The 24,408-nt window shown below is 36.6% G+C and overlaps 1 protein-coding gene across 1 annotated transcript in view; it reads right to left on the bottom strand.

Moving 5' to 3' along the window:
• The window catches only part of smyd3 (SET and MYND domain containing 3), a 292,840-nt gene that overhangs the window by 41,053 nt on the left and 227,379 nt on the right, over nt 1-24,408 (bottom strand). The window contains exons 7-8 of the mRNA XM_079832285.1: nt 9,036-9,138; nt 2,826-2,936 (exon numbers count right to left, since the gene is read on the bottom strand). Coding sequence (XP_079688411.1) covers nt 2,826-2,936; nt 9,036-9,138 — 214 coding nt within the window. The remainder of the gene's footprint in view (nt 1-2,825; nt 2,937-9,035; nt 9,139-24,408) is intronic.

Raw genomic sequence — 24,408 nt, 5'->3', positions numbered from 1 at the left:
CCCCAATGCCATAGCGGTTTCAAATGATATAAAACTAGTAGCCTATAGCCCTATGTGATGTCTGTTTTGATATTGTCAACACACATTTTGTTCTTCCTCATTTTTAAATCCTATGTTTTATTATCTCTTGTTTGCACACATGACGTACCAGTAACCTAAATTGATATTTTAATATATTTAATCTTTTGATAGTGTATGACAAGTTTTGGTAATAAAATAAAAAAATGTCTTACTTGCAGATCAATACATATTATGTATCTGTATTCACAAATCTTCCTTAATGACTAGTGCTGGCTCCTAGACAATTCATAATAATTCATAATGTTAGACCCAGCAACCCCACCACCCCAGGTATTTTTAGCAGTAGGATTGTATAAAATATACAATATAAAATAAAATTTGAAATACCGATCAATACTTTTGTCGAGTAAAATTGAAAAGGAGTACTTAATACTTTAAGTGGAGTAATATTTTATGAGGGTTACTTAAGTACTCAATTTATGTACTTCATCCACCACTGCACACACACGCACGCACGCACGCACACACACACAAACAAACAAACAATACGCTGTCTATACAATATTCTGGCTGGGGTCTATATTCACCTTTTATCCAAAGTGACTTGCATTCGGTTGGATAGACGAACAGATGCATGGACGAATAGATAGGCTAGATGTGAATCTGTACCACACGTATCAGTTCTCTTAAAATCCAAAAATGTAGGAAAAACAAGCTCAAAAATCTTCCACTGTTTTGGATTCAAACCCAGAAGGAACTGAAGACAGGGATGAATCCCAAGTCTCCATCTCAGCAGCCCTGAGCAAGAGCGTTTATTCTTATCTGCACGTATCTGACAGATGACTCAAGCAGAGGTCAGTCTGAGCAGCTGTGTAGGTGTTAACAGCAGGGATAAAGCCTCATTCTCTTGAGCTCAGTGCAGAGTTATTTAGCATGGTATGCCGGCATGCAGGTGCAAAATAACCACAACATAAGCCTGGAGAGAGCTTGTGTATGGCAGTGACATGTTTGAGCACACAGGACACCGGTTCTGTTTCTTTATGATTCTATTCTTGATATCAACAATGATGTCATCACTTGCAGAAATTCTTGATATCAAAATAAAAAATTCAAATACTAGTAAAAGCTATTATTCTTGATATCTGAAATTACATTTTTACTTTTGCAATATGTAATACCTTTGCAAGCAGTTTTGACTTTAATCATTCTGAGGATATGAATTTTTGATATCAAGAATTCATGTTTTTACTAATGAAAATGTAATTCCTGGTATCAAAAATTGCCATTCTTACTAGTACAAATTCAATTTCTGACATTAAGAATCATCCTTGTGTTGTAAAATTGAATCGTTGATATCAAAATTCATATCCTTGGAATGATTCAAAGTCGAATCAGCTTGCCATATGTCTTATGTCACTCGCTCATGCATTTGATTGGATAGTTCAACAAAAAATTTAAATCACTGACTCAACCTCACGTGTCATTCCAAACCTGTATGACTTTCTTTCATCTGTGAAATACAGGTTTTGAACCAAAAAACATGAGACATTTTTCTAAATATCTTCTGTTGTGTCCTGCAAAATATGGACGCCTGTTTCGGCCACATAATTAAAAATAAAAAAAAGGTAACTCCAGCTTTTTATCTCACAATTCAGATGTTCTTTTCTCACAATAGTGGACTGTACTGTTGTTTAACAACATACAGATTGTTCAGCTGACGAAACATCTTTTCGGAAAAAATGAGAGGTGAAAATTGTGTGATCTAGGACCTTTATAGATTGCGTGCCTTTGTAAAGACTTTTAGTCTAACTGAGATATAAACTTGCAATTGTGATACAAATAAGTCAGAATTGTGAGATAAAAAGTCGCATTTACCTTTTTTCCCCCCCCGTAGCGTAAGCTTTCATAAGCTTCCATTGCAGAAGAAAGAAAATCACCCAGATTTGGAACAAATAATGACAGACTTTTCATTTTTGGGTGAATTATTCCTTTAAAGGTGAAGTGTGTAATTTCTGCAGAAAATAATCTGAATAAAATAATCACAAATAATCTTAGAAAAAAAGTCTTAATAAAGCAGGATTAAAAAAAAGAATAATACATTTGTTTACCATGTTTTTTTTAAGGCATATTTAAATAAACTTTGTCCCCCCTTAACCCCCAGCACAGTCTTTGGGATGCGTTAACTCTAATCTTGCATACTATTTTGGATGGATGTGAACCCAAGCTATAAATTTGTAAAGAATCAGAACTGCATTTTTCATACAAAATTGATTCCTTATACAGCAGTTGTTTGTGCATAAGTATGGAGGAAAAAGTACTTAAACATCCCCAAAAATTACACATTTCACCTTTAAATTCCCATCTCTTCTCGCTCTATCTTTGGCATTCATTCATCTGCTCTCTCGCACTCCCATGCATGCCATCCAAAGCTTTATTCTTGACATGCTCCTGTCATCGCAGTGATGATCACAGATGACAGGGCCTGCTGAGGACGGGTTCCCCGGGGCAGTGCGGAGAGACCGGTGATGGTCTAGGACCGGTCTGACAGACCTGACACATCATCAAATGCTTTCGAGTGCTGAGTGGGACAGACACAGAGCAAAAGAGCGAGGAAAAGAGAACATGGAGGAGAACAGGAATGATAGATAGTGATCCCGCCAGGACACAATGAGGCGGGGAGAAGCCTTTTCCAGGAGTGATGGGGTGAAATTGAAAAAAAAAGAAAAAGAAAAATGAGGATAAAGGGTGGATAAGAAAGATCATGGAAGGGAAGATAGATCTGAGGGGCTGTTCACATGGCTCACCTTGTCCTCAGTGGTACAGCGGGTGCACTGACACAGGAAGTGGTATTGCTCCTGTAATTGGGAACGTCTCTCTTTGCTGGGTGCGAGGACATCGGTGTAACTTATAGTCAGCTAAAGAGAGGGACAGATTAGAGATGGTTAGCTGAAAGATTTCCACTTTACCACAACTAGCAAACCCTGTGAATAAAGACTAAGAACTAAAATCAGTCATTTTAAATGCTATAAGTGAATTTAGGCATCGCAACATTTTGATGTAGAGTATGAAAAATGGATATTCAGGTACATCAATCCCAAAATGCAATCATGCATTGCAATGAGATAAGTAAAAATGTTCATCCAAGATGAATGGAATCGAATTATAAATACATTTTGTGTCATATTTGCATATATAGACTACTGTACAAAAGTTTGTGGTCGATACAATTTTTTTTTTAAATTCTTATTCTGCCCAATTCTGCATTTTTTTTAATAAATATTAAAGTAAAAACAGTAATATTATGAAATACTATTACAATTTTAAATAACTGTTTTCTATTTTAATACATATTAAAATGTAATTTATTCATGTAATAGAAAAGCTGAATTGTCATCATCATTACTCTACTCTTCAGTGTCACATGATCTTTCAGAAATCATTCTAATATTATGATTTGCTTGCCAAGAAAAATGTATGATTATTATCAGTGTTGAAAACAGTTGTGTAAAACATTTTTTTAGGATTCTTTGATGAATAGAAAGTTCAAAAGAACAGTATTTATCTGAAATAGAAAGCCTTTGCAACATTGTACTACCATTCAAACGTTTTTTTTGGGGGGGGAAAGAACTTAAAGAAATTAATAAATTTATTCAGAAAGGATGTATTAAATTGATCAAAAGAGGCAGTAAAGACATTTATAATGTTACAAAATATTATATTTAAAATAAATGCTCTCCTTTTGAACTTTCTATTCATGAAAGATCCTGAAAAAAATGTTTTACACAACTGTTTTCAACATTGATAATAATAATAAATGTTTCTTGAGCATCAAATCATCATATTATAATGATTTCTGAAGGAGCATGTGACACTGAAGACTGGAGTAACGATGCTGGAAATTCAGCTTTGCGTCACAGAAATAAAATACATTTTAAAATATATTCAAATGGAAAACTTTTTTAATAAAATAAAAATGTAATTTTAATAAAATATAAAAAAACATTTTAATAATATTTTACAATATTTCTGTTTTTGTTTTATTTTTTTTATAAAATTAATGCAGCCTTGGTAAGCATAAGAGACTTCTTCTAAAAGCATTAAACATCTTACAGATCAAAAACGTTTGAATGGCAGTGTACACCGATCAGGCATAACATTATGACATGGTAAAGTGAATAACACAGATTATCTCTTCATCACAGCACCTGTTAGTGGGTTGGATATATTATGCAGCAGGTGAACATTTTGTCCTCAAAGCTGATGTGTTAGAAGAAGAAAAATGGGCAAGAGTAAAAATTTGAGCGAGTTTGACAAGCCTACGACTGGGTCAGAGCATCTCCAAAACTGCAGCTCTTGTGGGGTGTTCCCGGTCTGCAGTGGTCAGTATCTATTAAAAGTGGTCCAAGGAAGGAACAGTGGTGAACCGGCAACAGGGTCATGGGCGGCCAAATGGGGAGTGAAGGCTGGCCCGTGAGGTCCGATCAAACAGACGAGCTACTGTAGCTCAAATTGCTCAAGAAGTTAATGCTGGTCTGATAGAAAGGTGTCAGAATACACAGTGTATCGCAGTTTGTTGCATATGGAGCTGCATAGCCACAGACCAGTCAGGGTGCCCATGCTGACCCCTGTCCACGGAGCAATGGAAGAAGGTGGCCTGGTCTGATGAATCACTTTTTCTTTTACATCACGTGGATGGCTGGGAGCATGTGCGTCGCTTGCCTGGGGAACACATGGCACCAGGATGCACTATGGGAAGAAGGCATGCCAGCAGAGGCAGTGTGATGCTTTGGGCAATGTTCTGCTGGGAAACCTTGGGTCCTGCCATACATCTGGATGTTACTTTGACACGTACCTCCTACCTAAGCATTGTTGCAGGAATGTTGGTTCAGGAATGGTTTGAGGAGCACAACAACGAGTTTGAGGTGTTGACTTGGCCTCCAAATTCCCCAGATCTCAATCCAATCGAGCATCTGTGGGATGTGCTGAACAAACAAGTCCAATCCATGGAGGCCCCAACTCGCAACTTACAGGACTTAAAGGATCTACTGCTAACATCTTGGTGCCAGATACCACAGCACAACTTCAGGGGTCTAGTGAAGTCCACGCCTCGACGGATCAGGGCTGTTTTGGTAACAAAAGGAGGACCAACACAATATTAGGAATATATGGTCATAATGTTATGCCTGATCGGTGCATATTAGCAATATATTTTGAAATATATTTAAAAATATATAATTCACATCGGTCTAACCATGACAAATGAATAGGAAGTAATATCATCCATTATTTTTAACATCACCTTCCTCACTCATTTGATTGGAATGCCAAAAGACCCTTTTCCCTAAAATAGGATGAAATATGTAACAATACCACATTTATTTCCAAGATGATAGCTGTACACTACTTACTAAATTAAATATGCAATGTAGTAAGGTCACGAGACAATAATGTAGCAAGTTACTGTTTCAAACATGTATCATGTTGTAGCAAACAGCATCATACTGCACAGTATGCAAAAAGCTTTTCCATTTCCAAGCTCTCTGGGTGTTGGTGAGGTCAAATACAGAGAGCGAGAGAGAATTGAAAACAGTTATTCCAATGAATGAGTTATTGAGTGAAGCGGAGAGAGAGAAAACGACAACGATAGCAAGAGTAGAGTACATAAAACTAGAAAAGATGGGTAAATAGAGAAAGCAACAGAAACATGAAGAGGAGAGGAAACGAAAAACAGATCCAAAATGAGACCCTTATGGGCAAACAACGCCGTGTGTACAGTGTGCAGATGTGTGTGGGTGTATGAATTATAATTGTGCCATGCGAATGAGTGTGTGCGTGTGTGTGTGTAAACAGTGTCTGTGGGACGATGAGCACTTGTGTATTCTGTCATCGTATATCGTACACCTATAGTGTGAATTCTCATTACTTCCTGTGTACAGAGAGCTTGCTGGTAATTTCATTCTCCAGTTCGCTTGCTCTCTCAATGTTCCCTCCTACTGTCAGAGGTAAATTAAGCATGACTGCCTGATTTACTTTGGAATATCTAAACTTTCCGTGCATAAATAAACAGAACGGACGGATAATGAGAATTTGTCGAGCATGCCGAACGGGGTCGATGCGAAAAACCACATCCCGCCACAGATCAGCCGAATGGATTCAGGGTGTTAATGCATATGAATATCTTGTCTTTCTACTAGTTTTTCAGGTTGGTGGTGTGACAGATGTGTGCGGTTTTGTAAACAGGTTTAAATGAGATCTGATTAACCAGGAGTGATTGTTAAAGAGTTCTGCAGGACGCTCTGGTCTGCTAAATGCAGTAAAAGGATGTGAGTATGGGGCAAGAAACTAAATGAAAAAAGTTTTACCCTAACCCTAACCCTGAAGTAAAAATTTACATTAACATTACTGGAAAAATTTAAACTAAACTTAAATACATTTTAAGACTCCAAAAGCAAGACAAATAAAATGATAGTTAAAGGGGTCATGAACTGCGTTGTTTTATTGCTTTATAATGTTTCTTGAGGTAAACTTATAATGTTAGTATGATTTTTACATAAAAAATTGTCATAATTTAGAAATAAAAGGCATTTTTCTATCCTGATTTGAACGCTCTGAGGGGCGTGTCTGCCGTGCCGTGAGACTTCAGTGTAAACACCCACTGTTGTGATTGGCTGACATCTTTGCATATGAAATAAGTATTACATGTGGAACTCTCTGAAAAACTTCTTTACTATTCTGTTTGTACTAAGCACGTCTTTACTATTACAGATCTCAAGGTTAACGAATCGTGAAAAGTGTTATATTTATATATATTTATATAAATTTATAGCCTTATATTTAGATTGTGGCATGAATGGTCTATGTTGAGGACATGAATGCGGTGATCTCATCATTTTTGTAACTCGATTTCTGCACACTCATGAATGCTTTCATTATAACTATAAGTTCAAAAAACAATGTAAAAGAGATTAGTTGATTATTATGGATGTTTTGGCGAGAGTACAGAACTCAGTCACTGATAAACTCACGTGATCGCTTTCTTAATATAATTTAATCACAGTTTAAATAACATATCCTTTTCACCCTACTAATAGAAACAATGTGAAGTTTACTGTTTAGTCACTGGTTTGATTTACTGACATACTGTATCTTAGACAAAGAACATCTGCTGTACATGAATCATTACATATCAGAAATCACTGGTCACAGATTAGGCATTCGAATTAACACGGTTACTTGCAATTTGTGACTGATTTACCAAAGAATCCACAGTGAAATACAAATAAATAATGCTTAACTGAGGCATTTACATTGTTAAAAATAAACAACCACATTCCTAGCATTAGGATCCTTTGGAAGGTAATGTTATTTGTAGTCCATCCTGTATTGCTCTTCTCTCCTCGTCATCTCACTAGCAAGCCAGTGGGCGGGGCCAACATTGCAAAGATGAAGTGGGTGTCGATTTTGGACTAACAAAGAAGTTTTCAGTTATGAAACTTACAGGATATTCTTGAAGTATGAATATCCTTGAAGTATGTCAAAAGCTTAAGGAAAATTTGATTTCTTAGTTCATGACTCCTTCAAAACACTGAAAATACTCAAATTAAATTAAAGCTAATAACCTTAGAGAATACAAAATTAAACTAAATTGAAAGGATAAATGAAAAAAAAAAAAAAAATCCTAACTACAATAACCCTGATTGTAACCTGAAATCATTCAATGCAACGGCAGATGGGGAAAAACTGCAGTCTGTAAAAAAATTGTGTCCGTGACGTTACCCATAGGGTTCTGAAGAGCAGTTTTGAAGCCTCAAAGTTGGCCGTTGCCAACTTGGCAGCGCGTCACTCCCGGTTAACAGAAAATGGCCAAAGAGGCAGGATGTGGCTGGAGCTGAAGTGACGTGATGACTAACAGAGCAGACAAACGGCAAACCACCTGTAACTCAAAGTGGCCACACCCTTAATTATGAATTTTAAGGCTTTATATAATGCAAATGAATGAGTAATAAAAAAATTCACCCCCCTCACAGTTGTCATGAAGGGCAAAATTAGCCGTATAGACCAAAACCACATTTTGTACTAGGCGGTAAACATGTAAAGACATTGCAAAATGTCTTTATCAAACAAACACAATGAATTATCGTTCATCCACCAGCAATTAATTGGAATGTTATTTTTATATTACTCGGCCCGTCCGATCGGTGGATATAAGCGAGAACCGTGCATCACACACACACACACACAACATTTTCTTACTCACATTAGTGTGTTGCTTCATTCATTCATGTAATCTCATCCTGTCTGCAAATCCGGTCTCTTGTTTACAAACGAATCCGTGGTGAAATGAAGGAACAAACGTGCAATGTCTTCCCCACGTGAGTTGGATATTCATTAAAAAATAAAGTTCAACCACACATTCCCAATATTAGAATCTAAAGGAAGCTTTTGCAGCGACTGTTCTTCCACAACCAGGCACACACAATGACGTCAAGGGTTGGCATATTCTGAGATCGAGCGTTTGCTGGGCCTGGTGTCAATAAAAGCTTTTTTTTTAATAACAAGGACGTTTTCAGCTCCGAAACTTACAGAATATTCTTATATTACCATAAAATTGTATACATCAAAAACTGAATGAAAAGTTGATTTCTCAATTCATGACCCCTTTAAGTCACTTCCGTATTGGCTTCAAGAGAAACTGGGCTAGGTTGCTGCTTGGGAAAAACATGCTAAAAAAAACCGATTTTTTGTTGCATAAATTATATTTATGGTTGCAGAAATCACTAAATAATAATGAATTAAAACAAATAAATAAAACTTTTTTTCTTCTTCAAATAATGGCAACCGGTAACGTTTTCTTTGGCCCTGTTCTTCATTTTCTCCTGGACCTATACATTTAAATGTCCCAGGTCAGAGCAAAAGAAAAGTGACATACATTAAGAGAGAGAGAGAGAGAGAGAGAGAGAGAGAGAGAGAGAGAATAGTAAAGTGTGTGTGTGTGTGTGTGTATGGACGTATACCTCCTCACAGGGTCTGATGACCTTAACAGCTCGCAGCGTGAGTCTCTTGCCCTCGAAGATCATCACACAGTTCGGCTGGCAGTCGTGGTTCAGCAGAGACATGCTGGTTCAGACAAACACAAAACACGAGTCAAACCAGGAACTCTTGAACCATGTGTAAGCACAATTCACTAGCACAGTGCCTCAATGAATCCTCTCAGCGTGATTTCTCACACTCAATTAGGCCCTTAGACTAGTTACTAGCAATCGAAAGTTTGTAGGACAGAGGTTGGTCGCTTTAGATAATCATCTGCTAAACTACAAATCAAACTTTTTTGATTGTAGAGTAAAAAATAACTTTATCAGATAATGTATGTCATGTAGATATAAAACGGAGAGCTTTGACAATGTTTTGATAATTGGTATTAAAATAAAACTATTATATTAAATATTAAAATAACCTATTTAAATGTATACATATTTTATATATATAATTGCATATTTATATATGAGTTAACTTTCGTTTCTTATTGTTTGTCTGTTGTATGCACAAATCTATGCTAATTTGACAAATAAGACCCAAAGGTGGTGGATTTAGTTCATTCAGCCTGTCAAAATACACTGGAAAACTTGTACAAACTTGTTTTCTCTTTAAACTGCAAACTCCTCAGTTACAATTCTCACTTTCTCTTGAATCTAAATAAATAATGCACAAAGACTATAACTGCTAAATAATGGAACATAAATCAGACATCACTAATTAATTAACTAAAGAAACAAGTTACTGCAGTCTGTGGAGACACAGAAAACAAGAAAGCTGACATTTGCCAGCGGGACATTTGTCTTCTTGAATGCGATATGATGATTTGCTGCCTTTCTAGCGAGGATAAAACCCAAAGCGACAAGGCGAGAATGACAGCAAACGACACTGATGTGACACTGATGATCTTTTCAAGACCCTTTGGCGTTGAAGGTGAGATCATCACTGCCGATGTGACCTAAGACATCCAAATGTTGATGTCACATTGTTACAATTGGTATTTTTTAATTTACAAAAATGCATCTGGACCAACCAGTAATATTAATAAATATATACTACACACACATAGTTTTTTTCTTCTTCTGTGGAACACAAGAATCCAGTGTATAGCGTTAGTTCTGGCAGGTCACGCTAGTCAAGCTTGCATCAGCTGACTATCAGCTGATCATGTCTACCTATAGGAATACGATACCTATCACAGCATGCATATATACAGGTGCATCTCAATAAATTATAATGTCGTGGAAAAGTTATTTTATTTCAGTAATTCAACTTAAAAAGTGAAACTAATATATTATATAGACTCATTACATGCAAAGTGAGATATTTCAATTATTATTTTGTTATAATTTTGATGATTATGGCTTACAGCTTATGAAAACCCCAAATTCAAAATCTCAGAAAATTAGAATTCTAATTTATTGAGATGCACCTGTAATAAGCTCCTTCAGTATTATCAGCTGCTATCACGTTTCTCCGGAGCTAATTACCCTCCTCCATTCCCAGCTCCCCCACTCGTCAGTCAGGATTTGGCATCTGATTCCCCCTGAATCACACTAAATTCCCGAATCAGGTTGTACATTTTAATATTGACATTAATGCTATCTGTAATACATTGTTGCTTCTGTTCGGTTTACCCTAGGTGGGTTTACAGTTGCTCTCCCTGCATGGATGCACAGGGAGTTCTTGCCCAGAACAGAAACATACCGCCAATCTAAACTATATCCTAACTGTCTATCACTTACGATAGTGATCCTGACAGAAGTAGATATTTTACAGACATTTTTCAAAGATTTATAATTCCAAACTCAAAAAGAGTCATAATTTACAGAGCCATAGCTCTGATTGAAAAACAATATTATAACATAAGGGTCCAAAACAATATGAGAATCAGTAAATGACAAAATACCACATGTGGGTATATTTAATTTAAAGCTGCAGTCCGTAACTTTTTTTGGGGCTAAAAATGATCCAAAATCTATTTTTGAGCAAGTACATAACCAGCCAGTGTTCAAAACTATCTACTTACCTTAGCCCGATTCACAACGGTAATCTTGTAATAATGTGTTATAATTTGAGTGGTACTGGTGGATTTCCGCGGGAAATTTGAGCATGCCTTTGCGTCATATACGTCAAGTCTGAATACATAAAGGAGTCTGCCTCGCATGTGAGGATGCTGCAGGTGGCGGATCACTTTTCTTACAGCAGCTGGAGTAATTAAACGAATCATTTTGATGGCGGATTGTAATCCAGAAAGGTCCAAACGACAATCATCATTGAAAACTGGAGATTCATCCATAGTCAAAAGCAAAAGATTAGACTGAAAATTGAAATCTACAGGTAACGCTAATACACACTAAATACACGTAGTCAAGCAATGCTGTAGTTGTTAACTTCAACAATTTGAGAACAAAGTATAACAATAATAATAATTTGCATGGTTTGATGTGATATCGTTGAATCGTTAGATTCAATCACCGTTGGTAGTGTGATTTATTGTAATGCTTTTTTTCTCAGTTGGTCAGAACAAAAGTGGCAGACAGTTACCTACTTGTTCAAATTACACTTTGTAGGGAAAATTCTTATTTTGGCCATACATTAAAGACGTAGAGTATCCAGTACGGTGACTGACAGCAAGCCACACGTACTCCTCAAAACATTATAGTCATCCGCGCTGAGGAGCCGTGCCGATGCACAACCCACCTAAAGTAACTGCAATTGAAGGTTTCAAACAGAGATGGCGACAAAGAGGCAAAACTTACGGACTGCAGCTTTAACGATTAATTAAAGTGTCTGGCTAATCCAAAATGCAAGATATGTATACAATATGTAGGCTGTGTAAACGATGTTTGAAGTCTCTGTGTCAGCTAGTACTCCCGTAAGATTTTAGAAGATAGCGAGATGAATGCATGTATTTACATTCACACAAGCATGACAGAACAAACACAGCAATTATAAATCAAGCATGAAAGCCCAATTATCCTTTATATGTAGACAAGTATACATGCCCTGCTCTTCCTGGATTCTGCTAATGCGTCGGAAGTCATTCAAAAAGCCAGAGCAACAAATTACTTCTGTTTGTCATGGTCTGGGGAAGATTCAACATTGCCTAAGAACAGCGTATAAAGCAGGCTTAGAGTCGGCCCACCCAGCCGACGGTAAACAGACGTGCCTCGCTCTCACGGGACAACCTTTCTGCGTCATTATCATTTCTCTGCGACGTAGACAACTTTGTCTGAAGCCTTGATTCTGCCTTGGCCTTACATCCGATCTGAAGACTTCATAGCTCAAATCTAAACAGCAATTTCGGCATCTGCCTTTCTGGTTTTGTTTGTTCACTGTAATCCCAGAGGCTCATATTCATAGACAAGAAATGTTTCCCATGGATGTTGAATATGGAAGCTGTGCCAGTTTAATGGCCCACACAGGGAGGCTGGTTCTACATTTATCTGAAAACATTTTATCTTTAAAACTAGACATTTTGCTCGTCTTCACGTTAGATTGCTTTGCTGGAAAGACCATAAGAATACAACCTTCAATTAAAAGCCAACATAAATTCTTGGATTATTGGCCAATGAAACGCCCTTGGCAATAGGCCACACCCTCCGAGCGCTGATAATCAAGCTTCACACGCCAGCGCTTTTCATTCACAGGATATTGTTAATTCGCTGCCAACTACTTTCTAAAAGGAATTAATTAAATCAAATCAAATCAAAAGTACAATCAAATTAAAGCTAATTAGCATTCTAATAAAATTCTATTTTCACATTAAGAAATATCAAACAAAAGTTCATTTAAATTCAAGAAAAACTGTTAAAAATGGGAATGATATAAAATGTTAAAAAATATACATAATTATATATATATATATATATATATATATATATATATATATATATACATATATATATATACATATACATATACATATACATATACATATATATATATATATATATATATATATATATATATATATATATATATATATATATATATACATATATATATATATATATATACATATACATATATATATATATATATATATATATATATATATATATATATATATATATATATATATATATATATATATATATATATATATACATATATATATATATATATATACATATATATATATATATATATATATATATATATATATATATATATATATATATATATATATATATATATATATATATATATATATATATATATATATACATATCTCAGCGTCATTGTTTTGTCTCAAGATGGACAGCATTACTGTTCTAAGGCATGTTTAAAACAGCAGCATAAATTGAACTAAGGCCCAATCCTGGCTTCACTTATAATTAACTTTTAATGTTAGTAAATTTTTTTGCACCAAACACAGACATAATTTTTTGACATTTTTCCATCATCTCTCTGACATTATTTAACAATTACCGTAAGTTTTCTATAAGTAAATGACATCTTTTATGGTTGTCTAACCTCTATAGTAGTAGTTCACACTTTTTTTATCAGAAAAGGTGTTGATGTATAATTTAGGGCTGTCAACGTTAACGTGTTAACACATGCGATTAATTCAAAATCCTTAATGTGTTAAAATAATTTAATGCGATTAACTTACTGAAGCACGTGAGATTGCGCCATTAACGTAATTTACATGCCGGGAGTTTATCACACTGAGCGTCTACAATTGCGCAAGCACCTGTAACTCTATAGGTAGAAATTTCTATTCAAACCCTTGAACCTGATTTTGCTTCTCTTTTTGCGATTAGATCATTTTAAGCCGCAAAACTCAGAGAAAGTTTTCCAGTGATCCAGTAAACTCATTCAAACAATGGCTGCATCCGAAATCTATATACTATAACAGTATGTGACAAAATAAGTATGACCGATGTATGATTCACAGTACTCATAAAAGAGTAGGAAAAAGTACCTAGATGACCTACAACTCTCAGCGAGATTCTGAAGTGTGAATATGATGGACACTTTACAATTCCATGAGGCCCATGGAGAGGATTTATGAATGGCTGTGAAGCAATGCAAAAGATGCTGGTAGGTCACATCATGATAATGACATGGCGAATGTAGTACGTCCAGGTTACATACATTTTTAGCAGTCGTAAAGTAATTACTTATTAAAAATAAGTACCTACTCAAGAGAGTATGCGATTTCGAACGCTGCCAATCAGTCCAAATCAGCGCTAAGCATCAGAGATAGCAGAGAGAATAGAGATTACTCAGTCATTACAGTGTGTGTTTCGAGCTCTTTCATATTCTGTGATTTTTTCTGAAGAGAGTGCATACATTTTTGAATTATGAATTATATGGACTCCTTATATCATTTGGTTATATAGTGTCCGGTTTGGAAAGGACATACTGGTTTACTTCGCTGGATGTAGCAAATGATGACAAAATGAATGTAGTAAACAAGATAAATGGTGTATGCTTAATTTTACGATTTGTTTGCGATTAATCACGATTAATTGCACAAAAAAGGATGTGAATAATCGCAATTAAAACATTTTGGTAACTCTTTAATTTAAGGTGACATAGTTACATGTTACTACATGTACTTACTATAGTAATAACAATCAATTAGAAGTAACTAACCCTAAAATAAAACAGGTAACTTTATTTTACAGTGTCTTTGTTACATGTACTTACCATAGTAATAACAGTAAATTATGCATAATTACATGTAACTAACTACATTTATAATTACACTGTAACAATGACACCTTAAAATAAAATGTAACCTTAAACGCTAACCGAAACCGTAACTCTATCGAAAGTACATGTAGTTAAATAATATTACTCTGTACTTAGCTGAGTATGTACAATGTAACTACATCACCTTAAAATAAAGTATAACCAAAATGTGTATCTACTGACAGTAAAAATATAAGTGGTGATATGTTAAATGTACTTATGGTTGTGATTTCTGATTTCCTATTTACCAACTGCTGCAGCTTGGTTCCCATAAATAGTCTGGGTGGAGGTTTGTGTTGCATTTGCTTACAAAGCAGATTGAACTCTTTTATTTCAAAAGAGCAAAGAAAATCCTGTTTTCCAAGATACGCCTCCTTTAAGCCATATCAAAAAATGTGACCAAATTTGAGCTTATCAATGCTGTCAGAAAATAGCTGTTAGCTAAGCTGTTGTCTGCACACACACAAGACATTTAGCTCAAAGCAGACCATTTAACCTGAGTGAAACCCTCTTTTATGATCCTCCCTTAATCTGTGCTTTTGATTATTCACCCATAAACAGCCCCTAAGAGCCCGTCGCTCCTCGCGTACATACACACGGCCTAAACTCAATCTTTACATGTGGTTTCTAAGTAATGACGAAAGAAAATATATCTCATTAAAGCAAGTCTGTGCTTGTAGCCCTAAGCACCGTGCTCTGTAAACAGCAGGCAAGTTAGAAAAAATGAAATAATGGTGAACAGAGCTGGGTAATGAAAGAATATGGAGGACAATGGGATGATTTCCTCTCATCTTCTTCCCTCTGCTGTGAACAAAACATAATACCTGGGTATTGCTAAGCAGCACGAAACATCAACAGACAAGGCGAATAGCGAGTCGCTGCGGTCATTTATTAATGTTTCCAAATAACAGTGCTGAAGGTAGCCATTAACTCTGGCGGAACAGAAAGGAACGCTGTTCCTGGCACACCCTCACACCTGAATACAGCTCAATTTACTGCATTCTCATAACAGCGGAGACTGACGCAACTGATACAAGGATATGATGTCAACATCACCCACTTAGAGCTAACTACTTTTGGCCTTGTGTGCGGACTTTTATAAACTCTCTTAAAACCAACTCAGACTAGTTTCATTTGTCTACTAGTGTTTATATATTAGAATATCATACATTTTATATGTAATGCTTATTTTTATTATTATTTAAAAAATATTTAGGTCTGAGCACCATTGGTGCATCATAAAAATAATACATTTGTAAAGATTGAAAATCAGAAAAAAGTAACACTAAAATATACATAGTGCATAATGTTTTATTATGCCCTTCGTATAGCAAATAGAATACAAATAAAGTTATCTAGTTAGTTTGAACAGTTTCTGTTATTTTTTAATAAACTCCTGGGATAAAAGTGCTCGTAGCTGGAGAAACACCCAATTATCCCTCACTATTTCCAATGCCTGAATGGGGTGTTAAGGTGGGAAATAAATAGTCACAAACCTTCCTCGGTTTCACGGATGACAGCGCTGCATGCGGTAGGGCGTCTGTAAATCTTTATGGATTTCTGCTGCTGGGTTTTGTCAGGCCACAGCATAACAGACTGCCGGCCACAGGTTTACTGGAGCTTAATTTGGGCACTACGGATACTCTCTCTTCCTTATAACAGTGCCCAGACGGGGCCGCGAGTGTCAGCATGGAGTCCTGACCATGGAGGACGTCTGACAGCACAAATCCTCCCGCGAGCTCCAGACACAACCACAGGGGTTAGCAGAAAACCGCTGGTTCACATCCAGCCAGAGAAGCAGTGTTACACTGGAGTCGCCACGGCTGAGGACTTAAACGCATCACAATATTCTCTCGCATTAGAGAAACTGACAGTGCATGCCACATTGCATGTATAAAAATAGACAGGGATAAAACATCCTGTTGTGGATCATACATGGATGCGCTGTTCATTGTTCAACCAAGTAGAGAAAACAAATATTGTTACCTTAGTGCCACCTAAACATCGCCAGTCCTCTACAACTACAATCTTTTATATACACACAGGCCCTGTTTACACCTGGTATAAAGATGCGTTTTGGTCGATCGGATCACAAGTGGAAAACATTAAATACAGGTTTAAAGCTGCAGTCTGTAATATTTATGAGTATCTATTGACAGAAATGCAATATAATATACTGCCTTACATAATAAACCGTTATGTTTGTATTACCTTAGAATGAGCCATTTCTATCTACATACACAGCGGGTCCCTTACAGTGAAGTCACCAGTTTGCGCCGCCATGTTTCTACGGTAGCCCTAAAGGGACAAACTGCTCTACAGAGCACTGGCTACTCTCTGCTGTCTCAGACAACGACATCTTTGTCCTGTGTCGGCCACGTAGCTTCTCTATGTGCTTCGAATGGGAGGGGTGAGCGGTTGCAATTCGCAACCTCACCACTAGATGCCTTTAAAATTTACACAGTACACCTTTAAAACGTTTTTAAAGTTTTTTTAAACGAGTTTGTCCACTTTCGACCACTTCTAGAGGTAGTCGAAAACACATTAGACCGGTGTAGCGACTGAGACAAATCAGACACAATTATTGGTCCAATTTAACAAATAATCTTTAAAACTCACTCTGAGGTCTATGGACCATCCCCTAAAATACCCATAAGAGGAAGTAGAGGCCTCTGGTTACAGGACACATGGGAACTTGCAGAGAGCTGTGACTCCCACTCAATTCTTTTTTACAAATAAATCATCTTAAACCCATATAGTCTATATATAACCACTTGAGAAATATATAAATATATATCCATCTCATGATTTTTCTTTTATACGGTTTGGTCTATGTATTAATTCAATGTTGGATTTATGTTTGAGAATTGCATACTATGGTTAACGAAATTCATGTGTATGGCATGTTTGGTGTCTACGAAGTTGTAATTTAAAGATCTGAATGATTGTGTAGATATTTCGATACCTGTGGAACATAGTATTACAAGAATCTTTAATAGTTCCTTTATCAGCAACCAATCTGCAAACGATCTGCTTGAGACAAAGGATCGTAAAACTTTCCCTCCGAAAGCCTGAATACGATTAGCTCGCTGACCCCAAGAGGTGGTGACTTTTTGCAGACTTTAAAGAGAGACGCGCAGATCCGCCTGCTCTCTCTCTTGCTGAACCGACGCGTCGTTTTGGCTGGCTCTCATCCAGGTCAAGTAGGCTAGGCCAGGCTGATAAGGCCTACACACACATCAAGCCATGTGTGTGTGTGGGACAGGAAACCCAATGCCACCACATGGCCGGTGGGCTAGTAGCAGAGGTGTCAAGTAACGAAGTACAAATACTTCGTTACCTTACTTAAGTAGAAATTTTGAGTATCTATACTTTACTGGAGTAATTATTTTTCAGCCTACTTTTTACTTCTACTCCTTACATTTTCAAGCAATTATCTGTACTTTCTACTCCTTACATTTTAAAAATAGCCTCGTTACTCCTATTTCGGCATGTTTTCATTCCGGCTTGTCATACAATAAAAAAAACTATCCAGATAAATCGCGCCATCCGGACAGAGTGAATTTGATTGTGGTTGGATGAGAAGGATAAACACAAACCATTCCGACACCCTATTGGGTTGTAGGCTATCAATCACGCCTGCACCTGCACAAATCACACACCATGTTGCCAGATAGGGCGGGTTCTCGCCGACGAGCACGTACTTTCAGCCAATCAGCGATCAGCAGGCAGACGTGCTCAGCCTCATTCATGACTTTAGCCGGGTTTTTAGCGCGATGACTCGTCGTAGCTGTACATTCCAGTGAATCAGTGATCGCTATGCCAGTGGCATAAATACACAGTAAGTTGTATCTACAGTAAAGAGTGGGAGAGTGACTCAACTCTCAAACGTGAATTACACCTGTGACTCGAAGACTCTTTATAAATATAACCGTGACTCCTGTCCATCATCATACACACACTTAGGACATCTGCAACTAGCAACCCCGACAGATGCTGAAAGATGTTAAAATCAACGACTAATCCGTTTTGACTGTGCTAAATGTGCATGTGCCATGTACTTCACGAAAGACATACTGTAGTTTTGTCAAAGCAAAGTGCAACACAAGGGTATGCGCATTGTTGTTATGTATTTGTTGACGGATTATTGTACAGTACAAATGAATTACGCATTTTGACATTGGTGTGTGCATTAACGTGTGAAATGCCTGTTAATTACATAGCTTTTTCCAATCTCTATATTGGGCACTTTTTGCGCGTAAATTGGCTTCTTACTGTTGACATTGAAAATCTTGTGTTTTTCTAAGGGATTGCGGTTTTGACAGTTTCTACCTGGACATATAGTCATATTTGAACCGTTTTACTGGGAATTTTTTTTTTTTTTTTAATCATCAATGTTATGCTTTAAGGAGATAAAATGGTAACTTACTTATCAACATTGATTGGTATGGCAATCAAATAATATCACATTATTTTGGCAGTTAAAGTTTTGGGTTTTTTTCTTGGAGTGACTAGTTGCCTATAAGTATTGTAAGAGGTGCAAACTTGTTATCAATAACCAGGCATGTTATCAATAACCATTTTTTTAAAAAAATATAAATGTACATTTGGTGAGGTTTTTGGGCTGGAAATTGTTGACCCAATCTGGCCACACTGATCACACATTCAAAAAATGGTTATTGATAACATGCCTCTGAATTTTGACTTTTTGCACCTTTACAATATTTATAGGCAACTAGTCATCAAATCTTCCACTCCATGAAACACGTTAATGCTCAGTAGTACACAATATGGTTCTTTAATGTATTTGCATTGTCCTAAAATGCGTTCATTTTCAATGGGAATATATGCGGCTGAAACGCGTTGCCAAGTGCATCTAAAAATGTTCAACATTAACTTTTTAATATAACATTATAGTCATTATGGCCTTCAGAAAAATGTTTTTTTGAGGAGGTGGGGTATGCACTGTGGCGCAACCTAATCTTTTGTCCTTAAAGGTATACTTCACCCAAAAATGAAAATTCTGTCATCATTTACTCACCCTCAAGTTGTTCCAAACCTGTATGAGTTTTTGTTCTGAAGATATTTTGAAGAATGTTTGTAACCAAGCAGATAGAGCAACCATTGACTGCCATAGTAGGGGGAAAATGCTATGGCAGTCAAAGGTTGCATATAATCTGCTTGTTACAAAAATTCTTCAATCTTCAGAACAAAGAAACTCATACAGGTTTGGAACAATTTGAGTAAATTATGACAGAATTTTAATTTTTGGGTGAACTACCCCTTTAATGGCATTTTTTCCCCTTACATTACTTTTACTTTTATACTTTAAGTAGTTTTGAAACCAGTTACTTTTACACTTTTACTTGAGTAAAAAGCTTGAGTTGATACTTCAACTTCTACAGAAGTCTTTTTAAACCCCAGTATCTATACTTCTACCTGAGTAATGAATGCGAATACTTTTGACACCTCTGGCTAGTAGCAATGTTCCCTCTAAGCTGCGCGCATGCGCGGGCACGCATTTGTGATGCCGCGGCCTCGCAGAAAAATTTAAATGCAGCGCAGACGATAGACACAGATGTGAAATGTGGGGAGAAATCCATTTGAATGTAGTTTAAATGAGAAATAATTGCAGTGCTCTGTTCTACCGCTATAGAGTTAGTATTGCTATCATGTTAGAACCGGTGGATGAAGTTTACAGGCTTCATAGAAAGACAATGATGTCACGTGTGAGCACGTAGCAGTGAGTCGTGTTTGCGGTTCAAATAGCTCAAAATGAGAGGCAACGAGAAATGCAAAGACATGGAATAAAACCTCATCATGTTTTAAAGAAGAGTGGCTTGATTAAGTGGTGGAAATAACAGATGATGGACACAGCACGGTAACAAAACAGACACTTACAGTTACACCCACCACAAGTGTAGAGTGCAAACTCTAAACACCAAAGTAACACACATCAGTTTAAATAGATGTGTGTGTGGTTTGGGTTTCAGTGGGGTTTAGATAACTATAAAAGAGTTTGCATGTTCCCTTGAACATATTTAGTTATTAGATTTATTTAATTACTTCAGTTAGTTTTTTTTTTTTTTTTTACAAATTGAAGCATTTAAACTGATATAATATACTATAAATACTTCCATTAGTTTTTATATTATATTATAATTGTATTATAGTGTAAGCCTACTAAAGAATTGATCTCACAAGGGGATTGTTTAGGGATCCTTGCCATTAAAATGTTTGAAAACCCCTGATATAGAAAATCTTGGAAATTCATAAGCAATCAACAAACATTTAATATAGATGGTGCCTGGTGCCAATAAATGACTGTACAAAAACACATTAAGAACCACTTAATTTTTTCATATTATATAATATTATAAAGAATTGAACTGTCCTGGGAGATTTTAATAGTATGTCTTGGTAAAGAAGACTACAGTTAACAGCACTGTAAAATGTGCTTAATTTAGTGACTTCTGAATTAACTGTTTTTTATTTAATATATCACTAAGTTACATCAATGGTTAAATAAAATAGAAATGGCACATTAAAGTTAAAAGTTATAACTGCATGATGAAACCACTTTTTGTGTGTGTTTACATACGCTGTACAGGTAAAGAATGTTTTTGCTCAGGTGACCAAAAATGTCCACCCAGTATAAGTTTTGCTCAGCGATAAAAGAAATCAGAGGGAACATTGGTCGCTGGGCAATACGGACTTTCAGCTCCCTCCAAAGATTTTCATTTGGGTTCAGGTCTGGAGACTGGCTAGGCCACTCCAGGACCTTGAGATGCTTCTTACGGAGCCACTCCTTAGTTGCCCTGGCTGTGTGTTTCGGGTCGTTGTCATGTTGGAAGACCCAGCCACGACCCATCTTCAATGCTCTTACTGAGGGAAGGAGGTTGTTGGCCAAGATCTCGCGATACATGACCCCATCCATCCTCCCCTCAATACTGTGCAGTCGTCCTGTCCCCTTTGCAGAAAAGCATCCCCAAATAATGATGTTTCCACCTTCACGGTTGGGATGTGTTCTTGGGGTTGTACTTGTCCTTCTTCTTCCTCCAAACACGGCGAGTGGAGTTTAGACCAAAAAGTTATATCTTTGTCTCACCAGACCACATGACCTTCTCCCATTCCTCCTCTGGATCATCCAGATGGTCATTGGCAAACTTGAGACGGGCCTGGACATGCGCTGGCTTGAGGAGGGGGACTTTGCGTGAGCTGCAGGATTTTAATCCATGACGGCGTAGTGTGTTACTAATGGTTTTCTATGAGACTGTGGTCCCAGCTCTCTCCAGGTCATTGACCAGTGTAGTTCTGGGCTGATCCCTCACCTTCCTCATGATCATTGATGCCCCACGAGGTGATATCTTGCATGGTGTCCCAGACCGAGGGAGATTGACAGTCATCTTGAACTTCTTCCATTTTCTAATAATTGCGCCAACAGTTGTTGGCTTCTCACCAAGCTGCTTGCCTATTGTCCTGTAGCCTATCCCAGCCTTGTGCAGGTCTACCATTTTATCCCTGATGTCCTTACACAGCTCTCTGGTCTTGGCCATTGTGGAGAGGTTGGAGTCTGTTTGACTGAGTGTGTTCAGGTGTCTTTTATACAGGTAACGAGTTCAAACAGGTGCAGTTAATACAGGTAATGAGTGGAGAACAGGAGGGCTTCTTAAAGAAAAACTAACAGGTCTGTGAGAGCCGGAATTCTTACTGGTTGGTCGGTGATCAAATACTTATGTCATGCAATAAAATGCAAATTAATTATTTAAAAATCATACAATGTGATTTGCTGTATTTCTGTTTTAGATCCCATCTCGCACAGTTGAAGTGTACCTATAATAAAAATTACAGACCTCTACAAGTAGGAAAACCTGCAAAATCGGCAGTGTATCAAATACTTGTTCTCCCCACTGTACATGTATTTGAGAATCAGAATAAAAAAAGGAAAAACGAAATAAAAGCAATAGATCTGCCATACAGCGTTATTGTGGCTTCGGGGTGTCACGTGATAAACATGATTTTTTTTAATCACATGATACTTTTGTTATATATAATATATGATTTTAGTCATGTTTTCTTTTAAATGTATGCTTTATGGAAACAATGTTAAGAATATAATATTTTGTAAATATCAAGCTTTTAGTCACTGTCAGTCTTTACATCCATGCAAAACCAGCATTTACCAATTAAGAGAACGATTCATCAACATGTAAGGTCATTATGATTCATATAAAAAAGTGTGCGACCAAGTGGGAAGAATGAGTCTAGAGCCTTGGGTTTTATTTTAATACTTAATACTTAGGGATTTAGAAAAAAAATGCTTTCTTGCCTTAGAAAGTACCACTAATAATATCATTCAATGAACCAATCAATTCCCAGTGGATAAAATCAAGACATGCTCTACATTAGCTAATATTCTGTTTCATCTGAAATATGCCACATTACAGAAAGTAAATGCATGTCATACAATGTCATCTTTATAGAAACACAACTGAGCTGTATTTTAAAAGGCCTTTAGAAATGGGAAATTCCACCGTACAATCATGAACCCATCTAGAGCTCATCTGTAGGTGAAAATAAAACGGCACTTAGTGACAATTGTGGGCATGAAGATTAAGTATGAAAGACGTCAGCACTAATAAAAGTGTAATTTAAGAGCAGTTCATCTTTAGGTCTCGGCCCTGTCACCACCTCAAAGAGAGAAGGCAGAGCGTGACGGCACTGGCCTGTCACATTTTAATTGCTATCACCCTCTACAAACAGAAATTAGATAGAGGAGGAAGAAGAAGATAGCACAGAGACAGTTCCTGTCATTTTTTTGTAAGACAGACCTATCAAATACTCCCACAGCAACCAGAAGGCTAAATATACAGTATGTTGTACTTTAGCTAATGTGAAATCTATGGTGATTTTGCATGCATTGCATACACTTAATACTAGACAAGTCATTCTCAATTCGAATGCTTTATTTCAGCATTTTCAGCGTTTCTTATGAGATGCATTTCAGCAGGATTCACTCCATGTACAAAGCAATTTGCAGAGGAAATCCCCTCTATTTTAGGGCTCACAATGCGTCTCAGCAAGTTGTAATTTAGTCACATTGAAAGCCGAATGTCTGTTTATGGGTAATTATTCCCGTTTCTTGTGCTGCTTTTCGTGTGTGTGTGAACGGTAGCTTCCCTGAGGCATGTTCAGTAGCAGAGAGCAAATCGTAGCATGTAATCCTAACTCATGTCAGAATCCCTCTTTATGACTGCAGAGCTAATAATACAAACATGTTTCCTGTCACACAGATCTGCTGGGCATGAAAATAAGAACAGTGGCACAACTGACTGAGATACAAGAGCATTGTGGGTAAAACTAAGACAATGAATGTTCTGCGCTTTAAGTAATACTAAATTATTATATTTTCTGAAGTTGACATTCCATATTTTATCTCAAGCATGATTTTCATTGAAATTGATGCCTCCTTAATAAACAAGTACAATAGCTTGTGAAAAAAAAAAATTGCGGTGGAATTATTTTTTTATTTAATTTTATATTTTTTATTTTATGCAATAATTAATCATTTCTAAGAACACTTGATAATTATTAATTGCAAGATGTTTTTTCATCACTAACTCTAAGTTAGCAATATTAATAGTG

This window comes from Gobio gobio (assembly GCF_949357685.1).
Source record: "Gobio gobio genome assembly, chromosome: 13".
Classification (NCBI taxonomy): Eukaryota; Metazoa; Chordata; class Actinopteri; order Cypriniformes; family Gobionidae; genus Gobio; species Gobio gobio.
Note: the sequence above shows the minus strand (reverse complement) of the source record. Positions and strands in the feature narration are given on the sequence as shown.